Genomic DNA, 11,229 nt, shown 5'->3' on the forward strand with positions numbered 1-11,229 from the left:
TATCATTTTTATTGTCAATTGCTCGAAACTTAAAAGAAAGTTCTTCCAACTTTCTTCTTTACCCCTTTTCTCTACAAAGTTTTAAATTATACAAGTGCAATTTTAGAACAAAAGGCACATTTAGGGCTTAATCGATTTTGTATGTTTCAGGTTTTTATTTTATGCAAGTAATTTATTTATTCATATGTGTCTCAATTGTATTTGTATGTTTCAGGGTTCTATTTTAACGAGTCCTGTTTGTTTTAATTTTATTGAGACGTCTCAGGTTTTTGTGTTAATAATTCTTGTTTGCCTTAATTTCATTCAGATATTTCAGGTTTTTATTTTAACTAGATAATCTTGTATTTCCTTTTCTGTTTCCTTTCTTCATTCTCACACCTATTTATTTTACAGGTAATGAATAGTTCATCATTGAAGACATCGATCATCGTGGGATCATCGTGGGATCATCGTGGGATCATCGTGGGATCATCGAGGGATGCGTGCGCTAGTTTTAAGTTACTTTTATGCGTGCGTTAGTTCTAAGTTATGTGTGCTCGTGGGTAGGGCGGGTGGGTCCTTGTAAGTACCTCTCATTCCAACTTGCACTCATCTTCACAATTCTCAAACTTTGTGCGCGTTAGCTTGTAGTATCCCACTTATTTTTTGTCAATCGTTCTGCGCCCAAGTGGATCATTGGGGGTTCATAGCGCTGTGAACACGCGGTAGAGGTGAGCTGCAAGTGCCGGTGTAGCGCGAGTGATATTCTTTGCCCGGCGGGGCCGGTCGGGGGGAGCACCTCTCATAGCATGATGTGCCCCCCTGATCTGCCGCCATACTGCCAAGGGGCATCACGGTAAGGGTGTCCTCTGTATAAGTCGCCCGCGCGTCAGAAATGGGAAACCCTCCGCCAACTGGGGTGTATCACTCGCTCTTGCCAAAGGTATCTTCGGTTCATCTTTGCCGTCGTGGTTCACGTAAGCCACTATGGGCTACCCTTTGACCCATGGAAAGCAAGGTTCACTTGGCGAAAAATAATGGTCCCCTTTTTTCACAGAAAGTTCTTCTAACTTTCTTAGCTTCTTTGCGAAAGTTCTTCTAACTTTCTTAACTTCTTTGCGAAAGTTCTTCTAACTTTCTTAGCTTCTTTGCGAAAGTTCTTCTAACTTTCTTTTCTTCCCCTTTGCTTTTTGAATTCGTCATAGATTATTTGAGTGCAATCTTAGAATGAGAGGTACCGTGCGGCGTTTAGAATAAGTTAAGCGTGCGTGTGTGGGATCCCTTGCGATTAGTATTAAGTTAATGTACGTGTGTGTGTGTGTGATACAAGTTCTTTACTGGATTGTGGTAAAGAACTTGTATATGCGAGCCTATGAGCTATGTAGAGTTAGAACTCATTTATCCTTCTGATAAATGAGGTTGCATTTGGAGGGAGGAAGGGATTTGGAGTTAGGGTGGGTCGCTATCGTAGCCACCTCCACGTGGTGTGACCTGGTAATTGGTATAGTTCTCTGAAGGCTTTAAAAAATCTTCAGAGAACTATACCGAGCTAAGAGCTACGATTAGAATTTAATTTAGAATTAGAATTTAGAATTTAAGAGCTACGATTGTAATTTTACAAATTTTCTCTTTCGAATATGTAAATTTTTATTCTGTTGGGTTTTTTAGGTAACAATAAATACACAATGATTGTTGATAAATTTTTCTTTATTTTCACGACTTTTCATACAGTGCATAACTTAATTAAACTTATTGTTTAATCATTTAATAACTATCTTGTGGAACGCCCATGCTATTTTTACAAAGAAAGTAATCAAAGAAAAAGTAGTCGGGGCACCCACGATGATGACGTAAATAGTTCTTATGTATCCCTTAAAAAGTGTTCCACGGACATGTTTCTGGGTTATAATATGATTTTTATAGATAAATTTATATAATACTTCTTTTATTGTTACTTTTTAATTAAATTGTTACAAATAAACTTGATAAACACATTTTTTACTGTCACATATTATAATTAAACAATATACGCATATAGTTTAGATTTGAACTCTAAGGAAATATTAATTTATGGCACATTTTATATGTATCAATACAATTATATTGTGAATGTTTTTGTGAATCACAGTTCGTATATAAAGATGGCGTAAAAAATATAACGTCTATCTAGCCACCTTTAACGTCACGAGATGTATATAAAAATTAGTTCTACTGTTCTGTACACAAGACTTAAGAAAATACAAAAATATAATGCCTCCGATATAAATACCTTAATTCTATTAGTATTTACATTATCCCGAAAACGGAAGGAATGAATATAATACTTGAATAGCAGTTTCTTTACACTTAACGATACTTTGTGTTTTAACGATCTGGAAGACTATCTTCAGTATTTATTCCGTATGCTTCGTCTATAATTTGAAAAATTTGTTAGTTCTACTAACGTCGATGGAACGTTTTCTTTCATCTCTCTGTAGAAAATAATAAATACAATATGTAACGCCAACAAATCGAACTTTGGGTAATAAGGCAATATAAAAATAAAATGCAACAATAAACTGAACATGCAAATAGATGCGCATGAAAATGAAAAACAGATAGTGCAAAATATATAAACAGCTAACAAAGAATGTTAACATATTATTCCTACGCATGAAGCAGTTAATTTTTATCAACCAATGTTGTACTGTTGATAAAATTATAAATAACGCATTCTTAAATAAATTGCATAAATTGCGTCATTCAAATACTGCTTGTAAAAAAAAAATAAATATACATAACTTTATAATTAAATTTAACATCGTTAAATCATAATAGTTGCTCTACATTGCACACATTAATAAAGATATAGTACGGAAGCTTTCATTCCTGTAGTTAATTACAGTTTAGCAGTTAAGCATCAGTAAAAAGAAATTTAATCTTGATAGCATAGTTTTAAGCCAAATATGTTTCAAGAAATGTGTTTCTCACGGTTTCACATTCTTCTCCAAGTCAAATGATTTTTTAAAATACATCAAGGAAGCGCATTGCTTGTCTTGTAAAGATTCAGCAGATTTTAAAGCCGGTGTACTCTGCAGCTCTTCCAATTCTTTTACTTTCTCCTCTAATTCTTTTATTCGTCGACATCGTGAAATGCACATATCTTTTAATAATCCTTTTTCTTTCTTTAATTTCATTATCTTTGCATGATCCTATAATCAGATTATTACGATTAATATTAATTTATAGCATCACACATTTTGCATTCCTATTGTATTTGCATACATCAATTATTCCATTACTGAGATTGCGAATTTCTGTTTGACAATCTTTGTCTCTTTTATTAATTTGCCACCGTCTACAAGTATCGCATTCCCATCCGTTTATATCTGTTATAGTTTTTTGAAGTTGTCGTACATCAGAATTAAGTTCAGTGTTCTGAAAAAAAACAGCTGAATTACTACTCCATCTTACTGATCGAACAGTGTCTGTTTATCTGCAAATTGCTTTAAAAGATGTTATAAAAGATCAAAAGTTTATACTTACCCGTAAACGATATGCCAACAAATTTTTTTCAAGCTCCTTACATTTTTGTTGATAAGGGAAATATTCACTTTGGATCTGAATTTCTAAAGCTGAAATTTGACCTTCTTTTGCTGCCAATTGTAATTCTAATTCTTGAATCTTTTTCCTCAATATTTGACAGGTTTCTTCATCTTCATCGATATCTATATTAGAAATAACATCTTCCAATTGTCTTCTCTGGTTAAATATCTCATTCCTACTATGCCTTCTTCTGGTATTTTCAAAGGCTGGACTAACTGATCTTGAACTATTGCTACTACTTCTTAGATCTAATTTATTCTCATATTCATTAAGCTTAATTTGTAATTCTGAATTTTCTTTCCTTAATAAGCGAAACACTTTTTCATTATTATTTAACTGCAGTTGATCCTCGAGTTTCTTGTTTCTTTCTTCCAAAAGTTTCAATTTTTCTTCTAATTCAGTAACCAGTTTATTTCCTGCTTGATCATCATACAGCCTATTCTTCAAGTCCGCAATTTCTGTATCACGTTCATTAATGATAGTAGTATATTTTTGCAATTGGTTGTCAAAATCTCTGTTTTTAACAGTTAAATCTTTTATTTGACTTATGTGTGATTTTATCTCTTTCTCTCTTTGATTCAATAATAACTTTTTACCTTCTAATTCTAATGCTATTTTATTCTTTTCTTGAAGAAGAGAATCATATTCTTCCAGGGATAAATATGGAATGTTTTGTTTGTACGATGAGAGTGTTTTCTTCAGTTCAACATTTTCTTGCAACAATACTTCATATTGACCTTTCAAATTGACTAATTCTTTCAAAATTTTATTTTTATTTTCTTGCATCTCAGTTATGCGATTACTGGCTCCTTCTAAATTATTTTTTAATGTTTTATTTATGTCTCTTAATTCCTCCATTTCTGCTTCAGCTTTTAGTTTACTTGTACTATTTCTGATCTTTCTTTCCAATTTTGTATTTGCATGTTGCAATTCTTCATATTTTTCCTTCAGATTATCTAATTCCTCTACCAAAGCTATGCTCCTGTTATTCAATTCGTTCAGTTGCTTATTTAATCCTACATTTTTTATCTCTTCAGAATTTAATTTGTCTTTAATTATTTCAATTTGTTTTTCCTTCTCCATTTTAAGTTCTTCTATTTCTTCTTTATAGCGTTCTATACATTCTTTTCGCTCTTTAACTTGATTTTTCAACATTTCATAATCTGGCATGACAATTTCAAGTTTAGTTTTGTATTCAGACAGCATGTCACACTTATGTTTTAAGAGTGCTGTAATGTTTTCAATTTGTGATGTTTTCTGTTTAAGTTCCTGATTTACTTCATTGTAAGCTTCTGTAAGTTGTTCAAAATCAAAATTTAATTCCTTTATTCGTTGATTGTTCTGTTTTAATTCAGAAGAATTTGCATCTATAATATTTTTAAGCTGTTTCTCATTTGCTTCAAGACCTTCAATATTATTCTTCAATTCCAAATTTGTTGTTTTATAGGTTTCTATAATACAATTAAGATCTTCTATTCTTTTCTCGTACAATTCTTTCTCAAATTTCATTTTAGAAAGAATTTCAAGTTCCTTCTTCTTATAAATTTCTTGTATCTTCTTTTCTCTTTTTTGGGCACTAATAATTTCTTCTTCTTTTTGTTGAATATCCACAGTACTTTGCTTGTCTAGTTCCGTTTGCAAATTACCCAAATCACTTTCGAGTGCTTCTATTTTTTCTTTAAGTATCTCTTTCTCATAGTTATTTTCACTTAGAAGATGTTCCAAACGACAAATTTTACTTTGCTGTTCCGAACATAAAGTTTCCCGTTTCGTTAAATCCTTTTGTAATTTTTCAGTTTCTGATTCAAGTTCTTTCATCCATAGTGTCATGCGTTTCTCTGCATCTGCACTTTGTTGTTTTTCATCCTCCAATTGTTGTTTATCTTTCTCAAATGATTCTCTCATTGTTTTAATTATTTCTTCTTCTTTGGACATAACTGCTTGCAGGAACATTATAAAAATTTCATTTGCAGTTTTGTTCAAAATATCTGTGGAATTTATTTTATTCTTAAGCGACTTCAATTCATTGACCATACATTCTTTGACAGTATCCAATTCTTCTTTCAATTTTTTATTATCACTACACAAAAGTTTCTCTTTGTTTAATATATCTTTTCCTTTGTTCTTTATTTCATTGAATTTTAATTCAATATCTTGAAGCTTTTCAAGTTTCTGTTTTAAATTATCATTTTCAGTAGCATACTCGTTCAACGTTTCATTAATTTTGTTTAATTTAATTTCAGACTCTTTGGTGTATTCCTCAAACTTCATTGTTAAGCTTTCAAATTCATTTTTATACTTAGTCACTAACTCATTTTCAGAATCAATCAATTTACCTTCAAGTGTTTGCAGCTTTTCCTTAAGTGCTTCTTTTTCATTTTCGTTCTCTTGTAAAAGATTTTCTAGCTGACATATTTTTCGTTGAAGTTCTTTGCACAGATCTTCTTGTCTTGTCAAATCTGCTTGAAGCTTTTCTATATCTGACTCCAATTCCTTTACCTTTAATGATGCAAGTTTCTCAGCTTCTGTACTTTTTGCATTTTCTTTCTCTAGTTCTTCATAGTGTTTTCTAAACGACTCCAGCTCATTTTGATACTTACGTTTAATCAATTCCGTGGAAATAGTTAATTCGTTCTTTTGATTAGTCATCAAGTTCAATTCAGTTTTCAATGATGAAATAGATTCGTTTAAGTCATCGATCGTTTTATGTAATTCTATGATAAGAATATCTTTATTTTCTTTTTCGACTTTCAAATCTTCCAATTCCACTTCCAGTACCAGCTTTTCGCTTTTTATCGTTTTTTCAAGTGCAGAGAATTGTTCAATTTCTTTGCTCATATTTACCATTTCACTTTCAAGAAGTTGTGCTTTCTCTGTAGCTATGGCTGCTGATATTTCATTATCAGACACCTTCTGCTGTAATTCCTCATTGATGCTCTTTAATGTACTAATTTCATCGAGTAGTTTCGCTTTTTCTGTCCTAAATTTATTAAGTACAGAAGTAAAGTTCATGCTATTTTTCTTTAATTCATCTATGTCGTCCTTGACTAAGTCAATACTCTTTTGGATTCTTTCGATTCTATTCTCAGTTTTAAGTACAGACTTCTTTGGTTTCGAGCCACTATCAGTATTTTTTGTATCCACTACTTCATCATGTAGTTTTTCGAGCTCATCGCACTTCTCTTTGTACAGTACTGACAATTTGTCATGGTTATCCTTCAATGCTTGTAATTCACTGCTTAAATGTTGAACTTTTTCTTCTACGAAAGTTACATTCATTCCCTCCGAAAAAGTAGTATTGAAAGACGTATCGCCAAAACTTAAATTCAACTCCTGATTTACTTTAATTTTCAAAGCTTCTGTATCAGCACATTTTTGATCAAATTTTCTTTGCAAGTCCTCCAATTTATGATTTAAAAGTGTCGCTTCAAGTTTCAAAGCCCTACGGCTCTCGTTCAGATTCTTCAAATGAGCACACTGATTGCAAGATGATAATTTTAAGTCGCTTAATTTTTTATTTAAGTGAGTCAAATGATTGATCTTTTCCTGTAACATAACAACTCTATTTGCTAATATCTCGCTACTTTCATTTTGGGATAGTTGTTTAGGTCCATTTAATTGTATAAAACTATTTTTATAGTCAGATGCCGTGGATAAATATAATGAGCTATTGTCTTGTTTTTCACTCCGTGAATTTTCAAGGTCTTCTATAGTTTCCAATAAATTATTCGAAAACTTTGTATTCTCATCCGTTAACATTGTTATTTTCATTTTTAATTCTACAATCTCAGCTTTCAAAAGTTTATTCGCTGATCTTAATCGCTCTGTGTCATCTTCATCAGAATTCACTTCTCCCATTGCAGATAGTTTACTTCTCAAAACGTCACATTCCTTTTTTAACATTTCATTTTCTTCGATCTTATCCATTAAGTCCGTAGAGAGCTCGCTATTTTCCAGAATTAAGAATTTACTATTTTCTGTAAGAGCTGCAACTTTATCCTTGTACATACATTCATGATCATACAAAAGCGATTTACTTTCTTTAATAGTTTCAAGTTCTTTATCTTTCTCTGCAATGATAGATGACAATTCAATGTTTTCTGTTTTCAATGCATCAATTCTTTTTTGATATTTGGTCATTAACTCTTCATCGCTGCATACTTCCGAAGTTTTTAAATGTGCATTTTGTAATTTTTGACTCATAATTATTAAATCATTTTCTGAATTTATTTTTTCGGCTGTGATATTCGAAATACGTGTATGAAGTACCTCGATTGTGTTCTTCAAATCCAGTTCAGTTTGTTTGGAATGTTCTTTTTCAGCAATTAATTTATTTGACAATTCTGCGTTTTCACGTGTCAGTAAATAAATAGTCTTTTGTAATTGTTCGATATCTAATCTAAAACTTTGAATATCATTTTTAATTCCATCAAGTTCTTGAATTTTTAATTCTAATTCTTCTGTTAATTTAACCTTGTCTTCTGCTAATTGTATTATTAGATTTGAGGATGAGTCGTCAGTCCCTCCAGCTTTGGTCTCGCGTGTTTCTACATTATGTACGTCGCAATAATTTGTTTCACACATCAATTGTTTCTCTAAGGTTGTAAATTCACGAAGCTCCGTAAGATCTTTTGTCAAATCTGAAATATACTTCCGTAAAACGTTCTTTGGTGTGCTTAAGGGTTGTACCGAAAGATTTTGCTTTTCAGGTGTTACAGAGGAACTATTATTCGAAGATGTAATACCAAAACCATTTTCTGTACATTCAATGCATCTTTCTTCGGTACAATTTCCATTTTCTTTGGTTTCACGACTTAATTTATTCTTAAGTAATTCCGTCTCAAAATCTGCGAAGGTTGTTTCAAATGCTGAGAATATAAAGTAAGACTAACTTACTGAACCATAAACAGTAGTTTAAGCAAATGAATTGCACAGATAGATATGTACTTACTCTGATTCATAAGATCACCTGATTCTCTAATGCTTTTTCGGCACGGTTTTTCCGGTGACATTTCTTTTATTGTAGGTAAGCCAATTATAGTAGGAAGCGTAGGTAAATACAGTTTGGGTATTCTTCTAGATTTATGTTTAGATGATTCTTCACAATTTTTCGTACAGCCAGTAATAATTTGAGTCTTTAATAATTTTATACGTTCTAACAAGGAATTAATGTGATGTTTCTCTTGTAAATTATTAGATTCTACTTCTTCACACTCTATAGAATTTTCATTTCTTATTTTCTAATAAAATGATTTAAAAATAAAATATTAAGAAAATGTTGTAATTCTTAAAATAAAAGTACAGATAATAATACGAACCTTTAGTTCTGTTTGAAGTTTAATTAATTGTTTTGTGTGATTTAATAGAAGTGATGTATCAGACCTCATGCATCTTTGTGGCATAATTTTAATATTTTTGGCTTGAGATGCAAGTCTAATAATTGAAACAAAATGTTAAAAAAATGATAATAAATACATCAGTAATATAATACTGGTATACTAACGATAGAGTGTAGTATGTCTCATCCAAAGCAACAGGTGTTACAGTACATATTAATGCTGTTAAAGCATTAGCACCTAACGATGACTGTAACAATTCTGTTACATTAGTATTATTATAATCAGTTTGTTTCTGAACAGCTTGTGTTCGAGTCAATTGTATAATTAGCGATTCTAAAGTAGCAACTGATGCATCAATTTGATGTTCTTCAATAAGATCATTATGATGAATCTTTACAAAACCAGCAAGATCTACTAAATTTAACTGCGATACTAGTACACAATGTTTTGAGTCTGCTTCAATTTCTTGACTTTCAATTGTCTAAAAATGATGTTGATTTATTGTACCAAACTATAGAGCACTTGAAATATAAAATATCTTATGTTATCTTACAATCCGAAATACACTATGACTTCTATTATATTCAGTTCCATTAGTTTCTTTCATCTTTTTATTCTTTATTCCTCTTTTCATAATAGACAACATATTATTTGCAGAGTTTGTAATTTCTTCTTTACAGTTAATGATTATTTGTTCGCTATCATGTAATCTTAAATCGATATCAGTTTCACTTAAAAGGTCATGTATTTTTTCATCGTAAATTTCTAAATAAGATACCCTGAAAGGTGAGAATTTATCCATAGAATCATTAGACAATAATTTCTGTTTGTATTCTTAAATAAAGCAACATTAATTAGTAACACAAACCTTAACAAAAATTGACGTCCACTCATATTTGAAATAGCATGAAATATGTAATTAATTGTATGAGGTATTATTCCTGGTTCTTCTAAAGCACCTAACATGGTATATGTTTTACCTGAATTACTTTGACCATAAGAAAATATTATGCCATTAAAACCATCTATAGCACCATCAACGATAGGTTTCACAATACTATTGAATACAATGGAATTGGTTGTATTCGTATCAAAAATGTAATCTGAAATTTGATAAAAGAATAAAAAATACAAAGTATGAAGTAAATTAAGATACCTAAAGCACATTGATTGGGTTATAAATACATATAATGCATTACAAGTTTTGCGACATAAAAAGTTGAAAGAATAAAAAATCCAATGGCGAATCAATTATAACCCACAGATTTTAACGCTTATTTACTTATCAATAATTATTTTTACTAATAAATTACTAACATGTAAAAATAAAATCATAATATGTCATCTAATAAGAATCATAAGTATGGTTATATTTTACAATAAAAATATTTTCGATCGTACCAAATTGAAATTTATTATCCCCGAGTTTTCTGCTTTCCAGATCCAAGGAAACAACATTATTTCCTTGTACGATCCATCGTATTGATAAATTATCATTTTTTTCCTGTTCATTTAAAGGTCTCAATTTAATACCCACTTTAATACTGTTCGACATTTTTACTTTAGCGATATTTAGAACGAAGCAGCACAAAAAATTAAATGCGTGGCTACTTCGTCCTTACATTAATTTTTGCGTCTTTGCAGTCTCATTACCCGCTACTTCACAGATCGCAACTGTCATTCGAAATGACGACTGCTTCAGCTCGCTTTTAAATTCAAATTCTCTGCGGTGCGATTGGTTTACTCACGCATGCATTGCAAATAAGCAAGAACGTGATGAGACTGAAAAAACTGAACAGAGTTAGCGTTGAAAAAGTATTCAGAAATAATCTATTTGCATATTGTATGCATATTTATTTCATTAATCAGATTACTTATCAATAAATTATCGCAGAAACCTGTTACGATCAGAAGGGAACACAGTGTTTACTTCTTAGATTTAGCGATGCTGAACAAAGTGCTGCACCAAGCGGTCAATTTTGTGGTGAAAGCAGGGATTTGTCGTTTCTTTTGATCACGGAGTAGATAGTAAAATGAAATTATATACGAATGCATGTAACATTGCATATGTATGAATCAAATAAATTTATCATGCAATGTATGGTATTAATATTATCACATCTATTGTTCTATTACAGACGAAATAGGGTGCCCTACATTACCAACCGTGCAAGCAGTAGTTTTGCCTCCTACGATTTTAGAGTGGTAAAGATAAGAATTATGATGGTAGTTTTAAAATTTCCCTTTACCTAAGATTATAATCTCAGTATAAAGTCGATTACGTCGTTAACTGTCGATAATTTTTACCCAATTGTCGATAAGTAGT

The 11,229-nt window shown here is 31.2% G+C and overlaps 1 protein-coding gene across 3 annotated transcripts; it reads right to left on the reverse strand.

Annotated features, from left to right (window-relative positions):
• Positions 1-1,907: 1,907 nt before the first annotated feature.
• LOC100878697 (uncharacterized) lies at positions 1,908-10,837 on the reverse strand. 3 transcript variants are annotated; one of them, XR_001097583.2, is made up of 10 exons: positions 10,305-10,837; positions 9,772-10,006; positions 9,457-9,682; positions 9,068-9,384; positions 8,883-8,997; positions 8,516-8,804; positions 3,505-8,432; positions 3,244-3,396; positions 2,761-3,170; positions 1,908-2,450 (listed from the first exon to the last, which is right to left on the reverse strand). XR_001097583.2 is itself a non-coding variant. In XM_012298961.2 (10 exons), exons 1-10 carry the CDS (start codon positions 10,456-10,458, stop codon positions 2,366-2,368), a joined length of 6,702 nt encoding a protein of 2,233 aa, XP_012154351.2. In that variant the 5' UTR covers positions 10,459-10,837; the 3' UTR covers positions 1,908-2,365. The 3 variants fall into 3 exon arrangements, 2 of the variants coding, with proteins under 2 accessions (XP_012154351.2, XP_012154349.2); XM_012298961.2 differs by having other exon boundaries at positions 2,950-3,170; positions 3,505-8,411; XM_012298959.2 differs by having other exon boundaries at positions 2,950-3,170; positions 10,305-10,836.
• Positions 10,838-11,229: the final 392 nt, after the last annotated feature.

This window comes from Megachile rotundata, chromosome 1, assembly GCF_050947335.1.
Source record: "Megachile rotundata isolate GNS110a chromosome 1, iyMegRotu1, whole genome shotgun sequence".
Taxonomy (NCBI): Eukaryota; Metazoa; Arthropoda; class Insecta; order Hymenoptera; family Megachilidae; genus Megachile; species Megachile rotundata.